Source organism: Oncorhynchus gorbuscha, linkage group LG12, assembly GCF_021184085.1.
Source record: "Oncorhynchus gorbuscha isolate QuinsamMale2020 ecotype Even-year linkage group LG12, OgorEven_v1.0, whole genome shotgun sequence".
Classification (NCBI taxonomy): Eukaryota; Metazoa; Chordata; class Actinopteri; order Salmoniformes; family Salmonidae; genus Oncorhynchus; species Oncorhynchus gorbuscha.
The window spans coordinates 31704022-31725600 of record NC_060184.1 but is presented as its reverse complement, the minus strand read 5'-3'; the positions used below and the strand labels follow the sequence as shown (position 1 = coordinate 31725600).

At 39.1% G+C, this 21579-nt stretch overlaps 1 protein-coding gene across 5 annotated transcripts in view; it reads left to right on the top strand.

Annotated features, from left to right (window-relative positions):
- Window positions 1-21579, top strand: part of LOC123990878 (guanylate-binding protein 1-like) — a 43676-nt gene that overhangs the window by 16068 nt on the left and 6029 nt on the right. For all 5 annotated transcript variants that reach the window (XM_046291835.1, XM_046291837.1, XM_046291836.1 and 2 more), the window contains 4 exons: window positions 7563-7690; window positions 7934-8043; window positions 18376-18566; window positions 18947-19189. In XM_046291835.1, coding sequence (XP_046147791.1) covers window positions 7563-7690; window positions 7934-8043; window positions 18376-18566; window positions 18947-19189 — 672 coding nt within the window. The remainder of the gene's footprint in view (window positions 1-7562; window positions 7691-7933; window positions 8044-18375; window positions 18567-18946; window positions 19190-21579) is intronic.

Sequence of the window (21579 nt, the reverse complement as noted above, 5' to 3'; positions counted from 1 at the left end):
ATGATTCATTTTTAGTCTAATACTGCGGGTAATGGAGTGGCCAATGACTAGGGTTTTCAATTTGTCAGAGCTAATGGTGGGAAGCTTCGGCGTCTCAGACCCCGTAACGGGAGGAGTAGAGACAAGAGAAGGCTCGGCCTCTGTTACCGTAATTTAATTATGCCAATGTGCTTTCATCAATTGAAGACCCTTAATCTATTTTATGAGAATTTCTAAGATTCTTGTTTGCATAAAATAGACGCAGACCAGTCAACAGAAAAATTAGGAATGCACTCACTGTCTTATCTAACAACCCCAGAGCTCAGTTTCTGTAGGGTCAACCATAGGCTAACGACCTTATGGGTTTACACAGTCCCCAACCCATTGGTTTCTTCCTAGTTAGAATGGTGTTCATTAACTTGAATTACTCCTTGTCCATGTCACACAATCCCTTCTTATGAACTCATATTGTTAATCAGATATAATAAAACAGAGTTTTACTTAGTTACAGTTCCATTTAAAATGATTTGATCAGTCATTTAATCATAATTTTCCCAACAGCCTCAGACTCCGACTCGCTGCTTAATGGGGAAAACCGGTTGAAAGTTTCTGTCGGCTGAATGAGCAAGTGTTGAGCATTCCTACAGCATTTCCCTCCAGAAACCATGAGAAAGTTGTCTGGCTGCAAGGACCGTGCGGGGGGATTTATACTAACGTTACTATCTGAACTTACTGGTGGCACAGACACTGTTTCATCCTTTCCTACACTGAAATTACCCTTGCCTAACGATTGCGTCTGAAGCTGGGCTTGTAACAGAGCTATCCTCGCCATAAGGCAATCGTTCTCCTGTATGTTATGAGTACAGCGACTGCAATTAGAATTACTTATTTTCGGCTGTTGGAGGTCGTGACGAACCACGTCCAGATAAAGCATCCGGAGTGAGAAAGTTGAGTGAGGGAAAAAACAAAAATATAAACGGTAATTAAAAAGTAAAAACCGTAAAGTTGTCAGGTAGCAAAGTAAGGTTGGCAATAAAATGCACAGACCGCACAGCAACACGTAAACAAGTCTGCAAGTTGTGACCGGCACCAAATGTGATCACGACACACAGGTTAAAATATCAAACAAACTCTGAACCACTTACATTCATTTGGAGACAGGTCAAAAAGCATTAAACCTTTATGGCAATTCAGCTAGCTAGCTTGCACTTGCTAGCTAATTTGTCCTATTTAGCTAGCTTGCTGTTGCTAGCTAATTTGTCCTGGGATATAAATATTGAGTTGTTATTTTACCTGAAATGCATAAGTTCCTCTACCCCAACAATTAATCCACACATAAAATGGTCAACCGAATCATTTCTAATCATCTCTCCTCCTTCTAGTCTTTTTCTTCTCTTGACTTTATATTGCGATTGACAACTTTCATAAATTAGGTACATTACCGCCACCAACCTCGTTCATCTTTCAGTCACCCACGTTGGTATAACCAATGAGGTGATGGTGCATGCGGGCAGCCAGTTTGGGTTCCGTGTTAGCTTCTTAAATTATTTTTATTTTTTTCATAATACAAAAATCAACTTACATTGCTACATCAAACATGTCTCGCAAACCAAACACAGGTATTAACAATGCTCAAACATACAAAAAATATAAATATAATAATATAAAAATAAACAATTTACGTGCAATTATATTCACTCTGAAAATATCTTATTATAATGATTCATGAAGATATTATTATTGTTATTCTTATTCTTGATGTTATTCACTAGGGTTAATGTTTTAATAAGATAATTAAATTCAATCAGAAAAATATGTAATTTTGGTAAAGAATTTTGTCATTTTTGTTTGTGTATAAAGTATTTGGCAACAAGAATAACAATAATAACAATCATCTCAGTGGTTTTGTTATCATTGCAATAGTAACATAATATATATTTAATGTAAAAAATATAGGCAGTCTTCATAATGGTACTTTGCAAGGTTTTCCCAAAATTCTGCCACAAATTTATATTCAAAGAACAAGTGAGACAGATCCTCACCTTCTTTTTCACAGAAAACGCAGATATCATCAATAGCCACAAATGTGTAAATCATAGAATTACATGGATATATCTTATGTAAAATTTTGAAGTGCACTTCCTTAACTGTTTGGTATACCGTATTTGTAAGGCCTTAACCATGCATTTTTCCAGACAATGTCAGGAATAAGCATGTTCCAGAAAAACTTTCCTCTCTGTGTAAGTTGGTTTTGTGAATGAAGAATTTGTCTTATATATTTATTACAACAAGATTTCTCAAGTAAGCCCACGCCTTCCAATCTGAGTTCTGGATAAACTTTGTGATCATTCCCCAAATTAAGATGAGTTTTCATAAGTGTAGTTAGACCACTGGGAACGGCTTGGATCACAGAAATAAACTCTCTGAAAGGTATTGGAACCTGTTGTGGAAATAATCAGAATTTGTTGGTAACATAGGTAAGATGTTTTATATTCATCATATGTTTGTAATTTACTTCTCATCAGAATGGTATTTTTGTATAATACTGTGGCGAGGTTGCAGTTATCTGTTCTATGTCAAGACTAAGTTGCATGGGCCGCAGAGAGGGGAGAGGTCAAAGTGTCATCATGTGTAAACATATCTTTTGCTCCACTGTGTCTGTGTGGAGTCACTCCCTACTTTTCCCAGCGGGTAAAGGAGGGTGGCAGTGTCATTCTATGCTCCCTCTAATGTTGTCCCTATCTTAACCTACAGCAATCATTCTCCTCTCCGTGAGTTTGTCCAGGATTGGTTGTATTTAGAATTGGTTGTATCTAAATGACAATTTGATATATGCCTGTTGATATGGAGGATTGGTTTATGGTTCTGGGGTTTGAGTAAGGATACAAAGCTGAATTATTTATTATGTCTATGCTGTCTGACTATGTGTGTTCTTTGCTATTAAAGGATCACAGTTGCAATGCAGAAGGGGCTCTCAGAGAATTCACTGAGAGACACTGAATTACCTGAGAGTCACAGGATTGTGATTTACATTTACATTTAAGTCATTTAGCAGACGCTCTTATCCAGAGCGACTTACAAATTGGTGCATTCACCTTATGACATCCAGTGGAACAGTCACTTTACAATAGTGCATCTAAATCTTAAAGGGGAGGGGGGTGAGAGGGAATACTTATCCTATCCTAGGTATTCCTTAAAGAGGTGGGGTTTCACCCTCATATAATTAAAGATGGACTTTGATAACTAACTCTGACTTGTGTGTGTGGTTTGCTCCCATGATTTGGTAAATAGAGGAAATTTCCACGACAAAACTCTTTCAATGTTATAAATTGTTCATATGTGAGAATATTACCCTTGTTGTCGAAAATATCAAGAACAAAGTCAATATTCCTCTCATGCCAGCTGGGGTAGAACAATGACTTATTCCTTACAGTTATGTCTGAATTATTCCACAAAAGAGCTTTATGAGGGTTGTGCAGGAAACATGTTTTCCAGGCCATTAAAGCATGTTGGTGAAACCGAGCCAATTTAGCAGGTAATCTTTCAGGAATATAATTACATTTCAGTAAAAATTGAAGACCTCCCAATTTATTAAACACATTATTTGGAATGAAATACCATATTGAATCAGTATCGATCAAACATTTTTTCAACCAATTTATCATGAAAGTGTTATTTATGTCAACAAAATCCAACACTTCTAGACCGCCTTCAGCTCTTTTGTTAGAAAGGACATATTTTTTTAGTTCGTGAGACTTATTTTTCCAGATGAAGTCAAGAAAGGTCTTATTGATCTCTTTTACAAGTAGCTGGATTTACACATAACGATAATGAGGGATACACAAAATGAGACAGTCCTTCTGCCTTGGACAGAAGTACTCTCCCAAGTATAGAAAGATCTCTTTGTAGCCAATTATTAATTATGTTTTTTGTTCTCTTAATTTTAGGAGAGAAATTCAAATGTTGTCTGACTAAGTGGTTTTTTGACAGATGTATTCCTAAATATTTAACAAAGTCCTTTACATGAATATTGTATATTTCTTTATCATCAGGGTCAAATAAACATATGATTTCACATTTAGAAACATTGAACATTAATCCTGATGCAATAGAAAATGCAGTTATAGCATTAAGGGCATGTGCGACTTGGTCTTTGTCTCTAAAGAAAAGAGTAGTATCATAAGCCAGTTGGGATATTTTGATTTCTTTGTTAAAAATGGTTAAGCCATACAAATGTGCATTATTCAAAATATCTAAAGATACAAGTTCCACAACCAAAATGAATAAAAATGGCGAAATTGGGCATCCCTGTCGTACACTTCTGTTGATACTAAATATTTTGGAAGTATTAAGGTTTATGCACAGAACTATTTATATCTTTGTAAAACATGCGAATCACTTTAATAACATTTTCACCTAAGTCGTTGCCTCTCCTTGTTCGGGCGGTGCTCGGCGTTCGACGTCACCGGTCTTCTAGCCATCATTGATCCATTTTTCATTTTCCATTGGTTTTGTCTTGTCTTCCCACACACCTGTTTTCAATCCCATTCATTACCTGTTGTGTATTTAACCCTCTGTTTCCCCTCATGTCTTTGTCAGAGATTGTTTTATTGTCAGTGTTGTTATTTTGTTGTGTTGGTGCGCGACGGGTCCTCGTACCCATGTTTTTTCATGTCTGTACTTTTAGTGTTATGGAGCATTTTCTGTTAACATTTATTAAAAGACTCCTTTTACACTCCATTTTGACTCTCCTGCGCCTGACTTCCCTGCCACCTATACACACACGACGCTGACAACCAAATCCAAAAAGTTTACGAGACCTAAAGACAAATTAATGTTCAATTGTGTCAAAGGCTTTACAGAAGTCCAGAAATAGGACAACCACATCTGAATAATCTATAAGGTCCAAGACTAAACTAATGTTAGAGCTTATGTGACGGCCCTTCATAAATCCTATTTGAGTCTCATTTATAATGGTATCTAATTCCTTTCTTTAATCTTTTGGCATAAACCAGAGCAATCAATTTGTAATCAACATTTAATAAAGTAATTTAATAAAGTAATTGGTCTCCAATTGTTAATGAGAGAAGGGTCTTTTATCAGGCTTCGGAATCAATGAAATAAGGCCCTGTTTCCTAGTGGAGACCATTTCCCCATTTTTAATGCAATCTTGAAACATATTGAAAATCGGGTCTTCTAGTAACTCCCAAAACTGTCTATAGAATTCAACTGTCAGGCCATCAGGGCCAGGTGATTTCATCTGTCAGGCCATCAGGGCCAGGTGATTTCAACTGTCAGGCCATCAGGGCCAGGTTTTTTCATCTGTCAGGCCATCAGAGCCAGGTGATTTCATCTGTCAGGCCATCAGGGCCAGGTGATTTCATCTGTCAGGCCATCAGGGCCAGGTAATTTCATCTGTCAGGCCATCAGGGCCAGGTGATTTCAACTGTCAGGCCATCAGGGCCAGGTGATTTCATCTGTCAGGCCATCAGGGCCAGGTGAATTTCAACTGACAGGCCATCAGGGCCAGGTGATTTATATTTTTTCATTGAATTCAGAGCCTCTCTAATTTCTTCAATTGACTCAGGTGAATCGCAAACTGAGTGGAAATCATCCTCAATTACAGAAACATAATTCTGAATGTGGCAAATGTAGCTTTGACAACCATCTTCCTGAAATTGAGAGCTGTAAAGGTTTTCATAAAAGGAATTGACAAATGATGATATTGTAATGGGATCTTTGCATAAAACATCATTAATTTTGAGTGCAGTTATTGATTTTCTTCTGCAGCTTCTCTTTTCAAGTGCAAAAAAGTAACTAGTGTTTCTTTCCCCCTCTTCAATCCATTTCGCTCTTAACCTTACAAAGGTGCCCTTTGCCAGATCCGTGTAAGTCTGTTCTAATTCTAGTTGTAAAGACTTGAATAGACTCCTCTTCTTCAGATAGATTATCTTTCTTTAGAAAACTGTCAAGCTTGCTTATCATCTCATTTTCTCTAAGGTTCTTTAATTGCATCAGCTCTTTGGCGCGTTTAATGGCTACCATTCTGACTTTATATTTGAAAAATTCCCATCTACTTCCATGATCCAAGTCTTTTCTTGCAAAAATATCTTTAGCTAATGATTTGATGTTTTCAATGAGAGCAGTATCTTTAAGAAGTGTGTTGTTTAATTTCCAATATCCTCGAGTAAAAGAAGCTATTTCTATGTGAAAATGTTGTGGGATTTTCTCCATTGGTTTTGTTGGTAGGCCAACATTTTGCTCAAATAGTCACAATAGCCATAGGTGATGTTGCCATAGGCTAGGACCGATAGGAACGTTGGACTGAATAATCTGCTTTCTACTATCTAGTCAGAGGCAGGACCAATTTATATAGAAGAAGCCTATTTTTATTCTCAGCTTCTTAACTAACTCATCTATATGCTTTTTAAAAGACAGCTTTTCAACTATCCAGATGGCCTGACATTTGTAAACAGGGACATGATCAACATGGACACCATCCAAAGTAATACTGTATGCTTAAATGATCAGACTTATTTTTATTCGCTCCAGAGAACAACATATGCACTATATATACAAAAGTATGTGGTCACCTCTTCAAATTAGTGGATTCGGCTATTTCAGTCACAACTGTTACTGACAGGTGTATAAAATCGAGCACACAGTCATGCAATCTCCATAGACAAACGTTGGCAGTAGAATCGCCTTACTGAACAGCTCAATGACTTTCAAAGTGGCACCGTCATAGGATGCCACCTTTCCAACAAGTCAGTTCATCAAATTTCTGCCCTGCTAGAGCTGCCCCGGTCAACTGTAAATGTTGTTATTGTGAAGTGTCATGAAGATTTGTTTCAGAATATAACACTTACAAGAACTTGTGAATTCAATATAGGTTTTTAATACAAACATATCAGAAGGCTCTTTTCCAGAGCATATTTATACACACACAGCATATGAGTCCATTCCACATGTTAATGAAGTTACTTCCCTCAGGTCATTTGCCACCATTCTTCCATGGCATTGCTCAGCTTTGCTCTCTGTAAGAAAGTCTATTTGAATTCACAAGCTCCGGTATCTGAGGAGTATTTGATTCATTATTTTCCACAACATGGTTTGGAGGGCAGTGTGGCTGGCGAAGTTCCAAACTCTCAGCATGTGTAGGCTCATGATGTGAATGAAACATGGTGTGGACTACATCATGTGGTGCACTACCCCCAGCATTGTTTTGCCAGACCCTAGGGTAGTGGTCGGTGCTGTGTAGAGCCTGGTCTGGTAAATCTATATCAACACTGACATTTTGAATAAGTCCATGTATTAGGGCAGGAGAATTATGTTTGTGGGGAGGACCTGGTTGCCCATGTCGGTTGTCTGCATGTCTTGTACTGGTCTTTTTTTGTGTTAAGCACATGACATTTGTAATGATCTTTTTGCACTTATTTTATGCACTTGAAGAGCTTTGCCTTTTGCCTATAAATTGAAAGCGATATACAAAAAAGAAGTGACACTATTACACTTCATTCAGCTGCCTCTAGCCCAAAGCTAAATGTACTAAACATGTTGTTCTATTATCCTCATTCCTCAAGGTTTTGCCCTTGGAGCCACAATTCAGTCCCAGACTAAGGGCATCTGGATGTGGTGTGTGCCCCACCCAATAAAATCAGACCACACCTTGGTGCTGCTGGATACAGAGGGGCTGGGGGATGTGGAGAAGGTGGGAGATCAAGGTTATACATTTAACATAGTTACATGCAAGGCTACTACTATAATGATTAAAAAGAGGCTCTTCATTGTCAAAATATTGTATGCAATGAAAATGCATACAGTACATATAAAACATACAGCAGAGTAAAGTTATACAAACTTGTAACTTTTTCTCATGGAACTTTGAACTACTCCCTGACTTTATTTCACTCATCACTCCAGTAACACCTATCTCATCTTTCTGTGTTGACAGGGTGATGATAGTAATGACAACTGGATATTTTCCCTGGCTGTTCTTCTGAGCAGCACCCTGGTGTACAACAGCATGGGCACCATCGACAACTACGCCCTGGAGAAACTGCAGTATCCTTCAGCAGAGATGGGGAAGGGGAGATAGTGCCCAGAGCAAAGGGTAGTTTTCCAGCCTGGTCCCAGATCTGTGTGCTGTCATGCATAACAATGGAGTTAGGAGTTGGCAAAACAGCATAAACAGATCTGGAACCAGGCTATTGTTTTTCTGCCACTGTAATGAAAAATAGCAGTAGTTGTGGTAAGGTTTGGGTGACTTTGGGAGACTTAGCTTCGGAGACTTGACTTTGCAGAAAGCTGAAAGGGTTACAGGCCACACCCTCAAACTCGATATTATTCCCTTTGCAACCTGGTGGTGTTACACTATCCAACACAATCACACCCAATGTAAACAACAAATATGTTTATTTGTGTAGCTCACTGCATACATTTCAACAAAATAAATCATGGGTAACACTTTACATTAAGTTGCCCCTATTACTATGTAGCTGACACAGTCATAACTGTTAACAACATGGTAGTTACATACGTTTTTACCATGTAATTACATGGTACTGTAACAGGGTTGTTTTGGAATCAATTATTACACAATTGGAAGCTTATTCCACACATGTAACTACTGATGTTATTACACATTCTCTTGTTCCACTATGTAACTAATGTTTTTTAATTACACATTTGAAAGTCATCTGTGAATTACCTTGTTAATAACTCAAACCACAATGTGACCGAGTTACACGCAACTACAAGGTGCCCCTACCACTGAATCTGCATGTAATAACCCGGGTTAATAAATAGGTTAGGACCTGCTAACAACAGGTGTAACAATGCACACCGTGTTATTAGCTACCTGTCATTTTCAACGGGTTTATTTCTGTGTTGTGACCTGGCTCAAAGGCTGGCTCAAGTGTAATGTAAGAATGATGCAGTTACATAGGATATACTTGTAGTTATCATGTACCTACCCGGGAGCAAGCAACTTATAGTAAAGTGAAACCCAGTCGGTCATAACTTTTATAATTATAATAATAATAATGTAGTTACAATGTAACAATCTTCACAGACAATGGACTAACCAGGAGAAATTGAGACAGGAGAACATTAGGAGAACATTTACTTACATTGAACTTACTATGTAAGAATCTTTGTCAACCAACTCTCTAATTAAAATGTTGTTACAATGGATATACATGTATTTGCAATGTACTTATCCAGGAGCAAGCAACTTGAAGTTGCAATATGGAGAGATTGCCGAATTTCAGTTTATGTGATGTATAGTATAGACAATCATCTAAACCGGTGTGAAATATCTTTTCACTAACAAAAAATATTGTATTTTCAACTGTTTGAAGCTGGTGTATAAAACCCGAAAGTAAAAGTTGCAAAAATTAAACTTTGGGTCACCCACTAAGTTACATAGTGCAGCTTTAATATAAAGTGAAGTGAAATGGTTTATGACTTTGTAGTTACAATGTAACAACCTTTGCAGACAATAGGCTAACAGGGAGAATTAAGGAGACAGGAGAACATTTAGACTTTTCTTTAGTGGATTTGACAAAGATTCATATTCAAACCATTCAAATTCAATTCCCCATTTCAGACAAAGCAATACCTATCAGTAGAACGTACTAACTAGTTGGTAAAATGTAATAACACAGGGTGGTAAAGCTAGTTAGCTAGAATTTTGCTAGTTAATATTGATAGCTAGAAAGCAAGTTACTGTAAGCACTGGCACAATGTCAAAGCGTTTTCCAACTTGGTCAATAAAGACAAAACTGTCATTAAACTTATGAAACATTTAGTTAACAATATTATTTCACTGTTTTGAGACTTACATAACAAACCTTTATTAACACAACAAATTAAGAGACATGTGGCTTCTATTTTGGCTACATATGAGCTTGTGAGAGGTGAGAGGTCAGTATGACATCACTTCAAGGTGAACTCACTTCTACAAAATCGCACATTTAAAAAAAAAATATTGTTACAAATGTAACCATGATTATGCAAGCTATTAGATCACTCCAATATGGTATCCTTCCAATATGGTATCCAGCTACACACGGTGTGAAAAACAGCAGTGTAATAGAGCTGTAATGGGAGTTTATGATGGAAACTAGTATAGTTACTGTCTGTAATGTAAAGTAGTGTAACAGAAAAACTATATTAAACCCAGCTACACACTGTGCAATACCGCTGTGTAATATAGCTGAAAAGTACATTTCCAAGGAAAACCAGGATAATTACTGGAAACTAGGATAGTTATTGTCTGTACTGTAAAGTAGTACAACAGAACTATAGTAAACACAGCTACACACTGAAACCCTCAGTGTAATAGAGCTGAGATGTGAGTTTCCATGGGAAACTAAGATAGTTATTGTCTGTACTGTAAAATAGTGACTTTTGCACATTCAAAAAATAAGAAGCCAGAAGAACGCTGGGCTGTCACCAGGAAGTGACATCACACTGACATCTCACACTCTCCTTTGCAGCCAAAATGGAAGCCACATGCTCTGTCCAAAGACAGTACAGTATGAATGAAGATAGGCAGAAACGGCTTCTCCAGTAGAAATCCCTGATCACCCTTGTAGGCGATGTCATGGCGACGTTGGCTAGCTAAGCCACAGATAGAACAATGAGACGGATATTTTACCGGATGTATAAATGTGAAGCATCCGGTTGGTGTTTCCACTCACTACCAAATATGGTGATGAGAGGAAGCTCGGTAGTGGGTCAAGATGGAGCGAGATGGATTTTGGCCGACATTCTGCAAATGTTCTTATCAATGGAACATTTGATCTCTATTAGTGCTGACACCATTTAGTCGACTGTTCTATTGTTTGGTCGATAGGCTGTTGGTCGACCACGATTTCTTTAGTCGAGCAGTAGCAAAAAATAATAATAAATCATGGTGTACAAGACAGCTTTCTGATTCACGCTAGTCTGAGTGGACTAATCCATTGTGGAGGATGTGGGGATGGTACAGTCCATCACTCTAAGGCATGTGCTAATGAAAGGACAATGGTGCAATATTAATAAAAACAGCATTATTTTATAACAAATGCACTTTGATAGTGTTCGCTGTCTGCGGTTCTGAAACATCAGTGTACTGTTAAATTGGTGCCTTTTCCTAGACTATATTGCTATGTGCATAATAGCAAAGTTAACAAGCAGATTGGTGTTGAGAACAATGTGGCGGAGACAGCAGCAGAGTGAGAAGACGAGAAAACAGCCCTTGCCTTAATTGTCTAAGAAAAGTGAGGAGAGAGGAAATCCCATCTTAATTCGGTCTATAATCAATAGCCTAACTTTTAAATGTGCCTGACTTTATAAATCATCCATATACAGTAGGGCAAAAAAGGGTTTAGTCAGCCACCAATTGTGCAAGTTCTCCCACTTAAAAAAATAAGAGAGGCCTGTAATTTTCATCATAGGTACACTTCAACTATGACAGACAAAATTAGAAAAAAAATCCAGAAAATCACATTGTAGGGTTTTTAATGAATTTATTTGCAAATTATGGTGGAAAATAACTATTTGGTCAATAACAAAAGTTTCTCAATACTTGTTATACTTGTTATACTTGTTATACTTACTTTCTCAATACTTGTTATATACCCTTTGTTGGCAATGACAAAGGTCAAACGTTTTCTGTAAGTCTTCACAAGGTTCACACACACTGTTGCTGGTATTTTGGCCCATTCCTCCATGCAGATCTCCTCTGAGCAGTGATGTTTTGGGGCTGTTGCTGGGCAACACAGACTTTCAACTCCCTCCAAAGATTTTATATGGGGTTGAGATCTGGAGACTGGCTAGGCCACTCCAGGACCTTGAAATACTTCTTACAAAGCCACTCCTTCGTTGCCCGGGCGGTGTGTTTGGGATCATTGTCGTGCTGAAAGACCCAGCCACGTTTCATCTTCAATGCCCTTGCTGATGGAAGGAGGTTTTCACTCAAAATCTCACGATACATGGCCCCATTCATTCTTTCCAATACACAGATCAGTCGTCCTGGTCCCTTTGCAGAAAAACAGCCCCGAAGCATGAGGTTTCCATGCTTCACAGTAGGTATGGTGTTCTTTTGATGCAACTCAGCATTCTTTGTCCTCCAAACACGACGAGTTGAGTTTACCAAAAAGTTATATTTTGGTTTCATCTGACCATATGACATTCTCCCAATCTTCTTCTGGATCTTCCAAATGCTCTCTAGCAAACTTCAGACGGACCTTGACATGTACTGGCTTAAGCAAGGAGACACGTCTAGCACTGCAGGATTTGAGTCCCTGGCGGCGTAGTGTGTTACTGATGGTAGGCTTTGTTACTTTGGTCCCAGCTCTCTGCAGGTCATTCACTAGGTCCCACCGTGTGGTTCTGGGATTTTTGCTCACCGTTCTTGTGATCATTTTGACCCCACGGGGTGAGATCTTGTGTGGAGCCACAGATCGAGGGAGATTATCAGTGGTCTTGTATGTCTTTCATTTCCTAATAATTGCTCCCACAGTTGATTTCTTCAAATCAAGCTGCTTACCTATTGCAGATTCAGTCTTCCCAGCCTGGTGCAGGTCTACAATTTTGTTTTTGGTGTCCTTTGACAGCTCTTTGGTCTTGGCCACAGTGGAGTTTGGAGTGTGACTGTTTGAGGTTGTGGACAGGTGTCTTATACTGATAACAAGTTAAAACAGGTGCCATTAATAAAGGTAACGAGTGGAGGACAGAGGAGCCTCTTAAAGAAGAAGTTACAGGTCTGTGAGAGCCAGAAATCTTGTTTGTTTGTAGGTGACCAAATACTTATTTTCCACCATAATTTGCAAATAAATTCATAAAAAATCCTACAGATCCTGCTTGTGTTTCCTGTTTGAGTGTTTGTTAAATAGCCTACGAATTCAGTGATTTCCAATCCTCACACAATCACAACATGTCGGATAAACAATTTCACAAATTTGACTGTTTTTAATATTTGCTAGGCTGTAATACAAGGGCTGCACTTATTTTTTGTGTTAGAACAGCCTCTCTGGTATTACTTATTATTTATTTAGTGTTGTTTAAACTGTTCCAAATTGTCAGCAAAATAACCCTCCATTTTCTTGATCTCTTTCTTATTGTTATTAGTACTACTATTATTGTTATGATCATCATTATAATAATAAGTAGCCAATAAACTCAGCTTTTCACAATTCCTGACATTTAATCTGAGTAAAAATTCCCTGTCTTAGGTCAGTTAGGATCACCACTTTATTTTAAGAATGTGAAATGTCAGAATAATAGTAGAGAGTTGTCACGACTTCCGCCAAAGTCGTTCCCTCTCCTTGTTCGGGCGGCGGTTGACTTTCATTTTCCATTTGTTTTGTCTTGTTTTCCTGCACACCTGGTTTACATCTCCTCATAATTACTATGTGTATTTAGCCCTTTGTTCCCTCCATGTATGTTTGGGGTATTGTTTATTGTCAAGGTTGGCACGCTTCCGGCTGGTTTGCACCAGGATTTGGTTTGTACCCGTGCTTTGTGGAAGCCGGTTCTTTGTACTTGGTTGTTGTACTTGTTCTTTGGGCATGTGTTTTTTTGTGACGCGGTTCTGTTCTAAATATTGCCTCAGTAAAGTGCCTTGTCCACTCATCTCTGCTCTCCTGTGCCTGACTTCCATGCACCAGCTACATCCACCGTATTACATACACCCAATTAGTATTTGGTAGCATTGCCTTTAAATTGTTTAACTTCAATAAGTTGGGTGAATTTTGGCCCATTCCTCCTGACAGAGCTGGAGTAAATGAGTCAGGTTTGTAGGTCTCCTTGCTCGCACACGCTTTTTCAGTTCTGCCCACAAATTGTCTATGGGATTGAGGTCAGGGCTTTGTGATGGCCACTCCAATACCTTGATTTTGTTGTCCTTAAGCCATTTTGCCACAACTTTGGAAGTATGCTTGGGGTCATTGTCCATTTGGAAGACCCATTTGCAACCAAGCTTTACCTTCCTGACTGATGTCTTGAGATGCTTCTTCAATATATCCACGTAATTTTCCTCCCTCATGATACCATCTATTTTGTGAAGTGCACCAGTCCCTCCTGCAGCAAAGCACCCCCACAATATGATGCTGCCTCCCTCGTGATTCACGGTTGGGATGGTGTTCTTCGGCTTGCAAGCCTCCCTTTTTTCCCCTCCAAACATAACGATGGTCATTATTGCCAAACAGTTCTATTTTTGTTTCATCAGACCAGAGGACATTTCTCCAAAAATCACGATCTTTGTCCCCTTGTGCAGTTGCAAACCGTAGTCTGGCTTTTTTATGATGGTTTTGGAGCAGTGGCTTCTTCCTTGCTGAGTGGCCTTTCAGGTTATGTCGATATAGGACTTGTTTTTCCGTGGATATAGATACTTTTGTACCTGTTTCCTCCAGCATCTTCACAAGGTTCTTTACTGTTGTTCTGGGATTGATTTGCACTTTTCGCACCAAAGTACGTTCATCTCTAGGAGACAGAACACGTCTCCTTCCTGAGCAGTATGATGGCTATGTGGTCCAATTGTGTTTATACTTGCGTACTATTGTTTGTACAGATGAACGCCTTCAGGCGTTTGGAAATTGCTCCCATTGATGAACCAGACTTGTGGAGGTCTGAAAAATGTCCAATTGACTGAAATGTTGTCAATTAGCCTATCAGAAGCTTCTAAAGCCATGACATCATTTTCTGAAATTTGCCAAGCTGTTTAAAGGCACAGTCAACTTAGTGTATGTAAACTTCTGACCCACTGGAATGGTGATACAGTGAATTATAAGTGAAATAATCTGTCTGTAAACAATTGTTGGAAAACTTACTTGTGTCATGCTCAAAGTAGATGTCCTAACCGACTTGCCAAAACTATAGTTTGTTAACAAGAAATTTGTAGAGTGGTTGAAAACCGAGTTTGAACTTCCTTTGGGCATCATCCGGTGAAATTGCAGAGCACCAAATTCAAAATACAGAAATAGTCTAATTAAACATTCATAAAAATAGAAGTGTTATACATCAGCTTAAAGATTAACTTCTTGTTAATCCAGCCGCTGTGTCAGATTTCAAAAAGGATTGGCGGCAAAAGCATACCATGCGATTATCTGAGGACAGTGCCCCGCTTACAAAAGCATACAAACTTTTTTACAACCAAGTAAAGGAATTACAAAAGTCAGAAATAGCGATAAAATTAATCACTTACCTTTGATCTTCATATATTTGCACTCTTAAGAGGCCCTGTTACACAATAAATGTTTGTTAAGTTCGATAAAGTCCCTCTTTATGTCCCAAAAACTCAGTATTGTTGGTGCGTTTTGTTCAGTAATCCACTGGCTCAAAGGCGTTCATGACATGCAGACGAATACATCCTAATAGTACCGGTTAAGTTTGTCGAAACATGTCAAACAATGTTTATAATTCATCCTCAGGTTGTCTATTGTCTAAATAATCGATAATATTTAAACCGGACAAGAGCATCTTCAATAGAAAGGAAAAACAACTAACGGCGAGCAATCGGTCACATGTGCAAAACAGCTCTGGTTCATTCTGCATGCCAAATAGAAAATTTGTCTCATTCTTCCTCGTTTTTCAGAATACAATCCTGAAACAATGTCTAAAGACTGTTGACATCTAGTGGAAGCCATAGGAACTGCAATCTGGGCCCTAATCCAACAGATGCTGACTGTAAAGGCATTCAATTGAAAAGTACCCACATCAAAAATATCCCACTTCCTGGATGGATTTTCCTCAGGTTTTCACCTGCCATATCAGTTCTGTTATACTCAGACATTATTTTAACAGTTTTGGAAACTTTAGAGTGTTTTCTATCCAATACTACCATAGGATATGCATGGTAGTGCATATGCATATCCTATCTTCTGGGCCTGAGTAACAGGCAGTTTACATTGGGCACCTCATTCATCCAAAATTCAAAATACTGCCCCCTACCCAAGAGAGGTTAATGACTCCAACCTAAGTGTTTGTAAACTTCCAACTTCAACTGTATATAGGCTACTGTATCAATCAATAATTCATTAGTTCATATCATCACACAGCATACGAGTCATTCATGATTTGAAACACAATCAAGCATTTTAGCTTTAAAATTAAATAACAAAGCGACCTTTGAATAATTTGCGTAAACAATAAATAAACCGTTCCATTTCGGCAATTGCATTCACGAATGCATACAACTGTTTTTAGTATTTGCTATAATAAAGGTTTTACAAAAAATAAAATAAACGTGCCAACAGGCTGGTAGGCTTTTAATTAATACATTTTATTTTATTTAACCTTAATTTAACGAGGCAAGTCAGTTAAGAACAAATTCTTATTTACAATGACGGCCTAAGAACAGGGGGGTTAACTGCCTTGATCAGTGGCAGAACGACAGCTCGGGATTCGATCTAGCAACCTTTCGGTCACTTGCCCAATGCTCCAACCACTAACTAGGCTACCTGCCACCAATTTAGTGTTGTTTACATTGTTCTAAACAGTCAGGAAAAAATATATTGTAATCTAACAGCACCTGTTTGGCACACATAATATCTACGCAGCGCTTGCTCCTTTCCTTATTTTTCTTGATCTCCAGTATTTTCCACAACTAGTCAAATTTATTCCACACATCTGACTTCCCCTTTACCTCCTGGGAAACCAGTGAACATTCCCCCATTTTGAGTTTATTTGTCACGTCCTCTGCATCCATTTTACTGTCAAGTGTGTTATTATGTTCAGAGTTTCTTATAACCAATTTAGTCATATGATTATGATATGCTATGATATGATATGTCACATAAAGAGAGCAAGGTTTGAGGAAATAGGGAGTATTTTTCCGAAACAATTGAGGGATTTCGGTAACAAAACATTTCAGTCAGAAATGTCTGTAATTATGTTGCAGCTTCAGCAACACGGACAGCACCATAAACACTGTTAATGTTCTGAGGAGGTTGATGTAGCTGGGAGGAGAGAGAGACAATCGGTGCTAGTCACACAGTCACTCGCTGTCTTTTTTTACAAAGCGCAGCAAGTCCGAGCCAGGCGGCACAACCATATCAATTGCGGTCAGACTCCCTCTAGTCATTTGTGTGTCTTAATTATTTCATCAAACAGAGCTCTTAAAGCTTTAGACAAGCTCAGTGCATATAGTTGAATTGATTAAACCACATAGGATGTGTCTATATATGGAAAAATACATGTTTAAAAATGTCAAACAATCAATTGGTTGAAAGAACTCTCGGTCGACCAAGATATTTTTGGGGTCGGGGACAGCCCGAATCTCTATACAGTTTTCTGTTTCCAAAGCTATAATCTGTTATGAACAGAGTGTACTAATTTTTGTGGAATTTACCCATTGTCAAGTTTTTTCAATTTGCGTTGTTTAGAAGGAGTGCAAGGGCGAATTGAGTTATTGCAGACGTGCAATTCACAGAGAAGGCGTTCCCTAATGGAAAAATGTAAATACGGTGAACACTTTGGAATTACCTGCATTTCTGCATAAATTGGTCAAAAAAATTGATCTGATCTTCATCTAAGTCACGACAATAGACAGTGAGCTTAAACTAATAACACACAAATGATTGTATTTTTCTTGTCTATGTTGAATATTTTGGTTTGAGTCATTAACATGGTAATTTACAGGTGACTTTGAAATGTGTAATTACAAAACAGTTACATAGTGGAACAAGAAAATGTGTAATAACACATGTGGAACACAGTAATTACACAGGTGGAATAACCTTCAGCAAGTGAAAGTGTAATTACACATTCCTTGCTCCAATTGTGTTATAATTAATTCCACAAAACACCAATTACCATGTAATTACATGATCAAAACTTATTTAACTACCATGTTATTAATGTGTTAGTTACATAGTAAAAAGGGCAACTTAATGTAAAGTGTTACCAAATAATGTTCTAAATAACAGTACTCTGTAGGATTTGGTCACAACCTCAGTGTGGGGATCATAGAGAGATAGAGATCACTACATAACCAGTTTTTGCATGGACATTGCCATTGAGGACTTCCACCATTTTAAAGTAGTGAACTGGATATAACTTCCTATGAGTTAAGAAAGGACGACATAATTCCATCCAGGTTATCAGGAGGGGTCAGCCAATTAACTATACTCATGAGCAAACAGTCCATAACTGCAGGTGACAGTAATTAGCCAACCTTGACTTTATACCTATTCAAACAACACTCCCGGTGGCAGTATGTACCCTTTCAATTTGTTTACCAACTCATAGAAGTAGTAGTGGGAAAAAATGTACTACTTCAAAATGGAGATGGCTTCAATGGCGCTACCCATGCTCTCACAGATGCCATGATGGGACAGAAACAAAGATGTGTCATCTAACTAAGTCTGGATATGTCTGGGTTATTGTCCTCAACACCGCCCCCTAAAGCTATGTGACAGAACTGACAGACCTCATTAAGGTGAAGTCGGTTGAGGGAGACATTGATGAATCTGCAGACTATGTCCGTTTCTTTCCGTCTTTTGTGTGGGCAGTCAGAGATTTCGGACTAGAGTTAAAGCTTGATGGAAAACCCATCACAGCACATCAGTACCTGGAGAATGCTCTTAAACTGAAACAAGGTGAGAATACTACATATGGATCAATGATACTGAATATATGCTACTTAAAGTTCTACTTAAAAGGACAGTTCTACCAAATTACATTTTAGTTTCCTTACCTTGCAAGCTGCCAAAGTAAGACAGCAATCCATGCTTTGGTTTTGTTTACCTGGCCACTGTTTACAAATGCTCATTTGTTCATACCAATGGTCCTGATATTAGCATTTTTGACATTTCATGTCCAAATCATCCTAAAGTTTCATCAATTGATCGTTTAGCTCAATTAAGTTATGATTTGGACAATTAACATTTGGAGACAGTGGTCAGGTAAACAAAACAACAGCATGGATTGCTGTCTTGTAATTTGTTCTATCTGTTCATTTATGTTATTTTCTTCAAAGGTACTAGCAACAAGATTGTTCACTACAACCTGCCTCGTGATTGTCTGCGGAAATTCTTTTCCCCCCGTTGGTGTTTTGTCTTTGAACGTCCTGCCAACTCTGAGAAAATGAAACGCATGGAGGAGTTGACAGATGCTGACTTGGAACCCTCCTTTGTGAAGCAGTCCAGAGACTTCTGTGACCACTTATTTAAAGAAGTCAAGACAAAGACCATGATAGGTGGCCTGAAAGTCACTGGTAAAAGTGAGTATTTAAACTATTATATAGTTGTGAGAAAATACAGTGTGTGTCTATTGGGTATAATTGAAAATATTCCACTACAATTGCTTTTTTCCAATTGTGCTGCTGCAACCACAACTACCATGTCTACTTTTACCTCTTTATTACTACAACCTCTATTTCTACTACCATACACTGAGTATATCAAACATTAAGAAAACCTGCTCTTTCCACGACATAGAATGACCAGGTGAAAGCTACGATCCCATATTGATGTCACTTGTTAAATCTACTTCAATCAAATCAAATCAAATCAAATGATATTTGTCACATGCGCCGAATACAACACAACCTTACAGTGAAATGCTTACTTACAAGCCCTTAACCAACAATGCCATTTTAAGAAGAAAGTATTTACAAAAATAAACTGAAGTACCGGTCCAGAGTCAATGTGCGGGTGCACCGGTTAGTCGAGGTAATTGAGGTAATATGTACATGTAGGTAGAGGTAAAGTGACTATATAAGGATAATAAACAGAGAGTAGCAGCAGTGTAAAAATGGGGGGGGGTTGCGTGGGGACAATGCAAATAGTCCAGGTAGCCATTTGAAGAAGCTGTTAAGAAGGCTTTTGGACCTAGATATAGTGCTCCGGTACCGCTTGCCGTGCGGTAGCAGAGAGAACAGTCTATGAATAGGGTGGCTGGAGTCCTTGGCAATTTCTTCCTCTGACACCGACGAGTATACAGGTCCTGGATAGCAGGAAGATTGGCCCCAGTGATGTATTGGGCCATATGCACTACCCTCTGTAGTGCCTTGCGGGGACTGAGCGTGCACCCCTGAGGGGCCCCTGTGTTGAGGATCAGCATGGCAGATGGGTTGTTACCTACCCTTAAAACCTGGGAGCGGCCCGTCAGGAAGTCCAGAATCCAGTTGTAGAGGGAGGTATTTAGACCCAAGGTCCTTAGCTTAGTGATGAGCTTTGAGGGCACAATGGTGTTGAATGCTGAGCCGTAGTCAAATAATAGCATTCTCACGTAGGTGTTCCTTTTGTCCAGGTGGGAAAGGGCAGTGTGTGGAGTGCAATAGAGATTGTATCATCTGTGGATCTGTTGGGGCGGTATGGAAATTGTGGGTCTAGGGTTTCTGGGATAATGGTGTTGATGTGAGCCATGACCAGCCTTTCAAAGCACTTCATGGCTACAGACATGAGTGCTACAGGTCGGTAGTCATTTAGGCAGGTTGCCTTGGTGTTCTTGGGCACAAGGACTATGGTGGTCTGCTTGAAACATGTTGGTATTACAGACTCGGGCAGGGACAGGTTGAAAATGTCAGTGAAGACACTTGCCAGTTGGTCAGCGCATGCTCGGAGTACACGTCCTGGTAATCCATCTGGCCCTGCGGCCCTGTGAATGTTGACCTGTTTAAAGGTCTTACTCACATCGGCTACGGAGAGCGTGATCACACAGTCGTCCGGAAGAGCTGATGCTCTCGTGCATGCTTCAGTGTTGCTTGCCTCGAAGCAAGCATAAAAGTTATGCCGTGCGGTAGCAGAGAGAGACCTCGTCTGGTAGGCTCATGTCACTGAGCAGCTCATGGCTGTGCTTCGCTTTGTAGTCCATAATAGTTTGCAAGCCCTGCTACATCCAACGAGCGTCGGAGCTGGTGTAGTACGATTCAATCTTAGTCCTGTATTGCCGCTTTGCCTGTTTGATGGTTCGTCGGAGGGCATAGCGGGATTTCTTATGAGCCTCCCTGTTAGAGTCCCGATCCTTGAAAGTGGCAACTCTACCCTTTAGCTCTGTGTGGATGTTGCCTATAATCCATGGCTTCTGGTTGGGGTATGTACGTACGGTCTCTGTGGGGACGACGTCATCGATGCATTTATTGATGAAGCCAGTGACTGAGGTGGTGTAATCCTCAATGCCATCGGAAGAATCCCGGAAACATATTCCAGTCTGTGCTAGCAAAACAGTCATGCATCTGTGTCATCTGACCACTTCCTTATTGAGCGAGTCACTGGTTATTCCTGCTTTAGTTTTTGCTTGTAAGCAGGAATCAGTAGGATAGAGTAATGGTCAGATTTGCCAAATGAAGGGCGAGGGAGAGCTTTGTACGCATTTCGGTGTGTGGAGAAAAGGTGGCCTAGAGTTTTTTTTTCCTCTGGTTGCACATTTAAGATGCTGGTAGAGATTAGTTAAAACGGATTTAAGTTTCCCTACATTGAAGTCCACGGCCACTAGGAGTACCGCCTCTGGATGAGTATTTTCTTGTTTGCTTATGGCGATATACAGCTCGTTGAGTGCCGTCTTAGTGCCAGCATCGGTTTGTGGTGGTATATAGACATCTACAAAAAATATAGATGAAAACTCTCTTAGTAAATAGTGGGGTCTACAGCTTATCATGAGATATTGTAC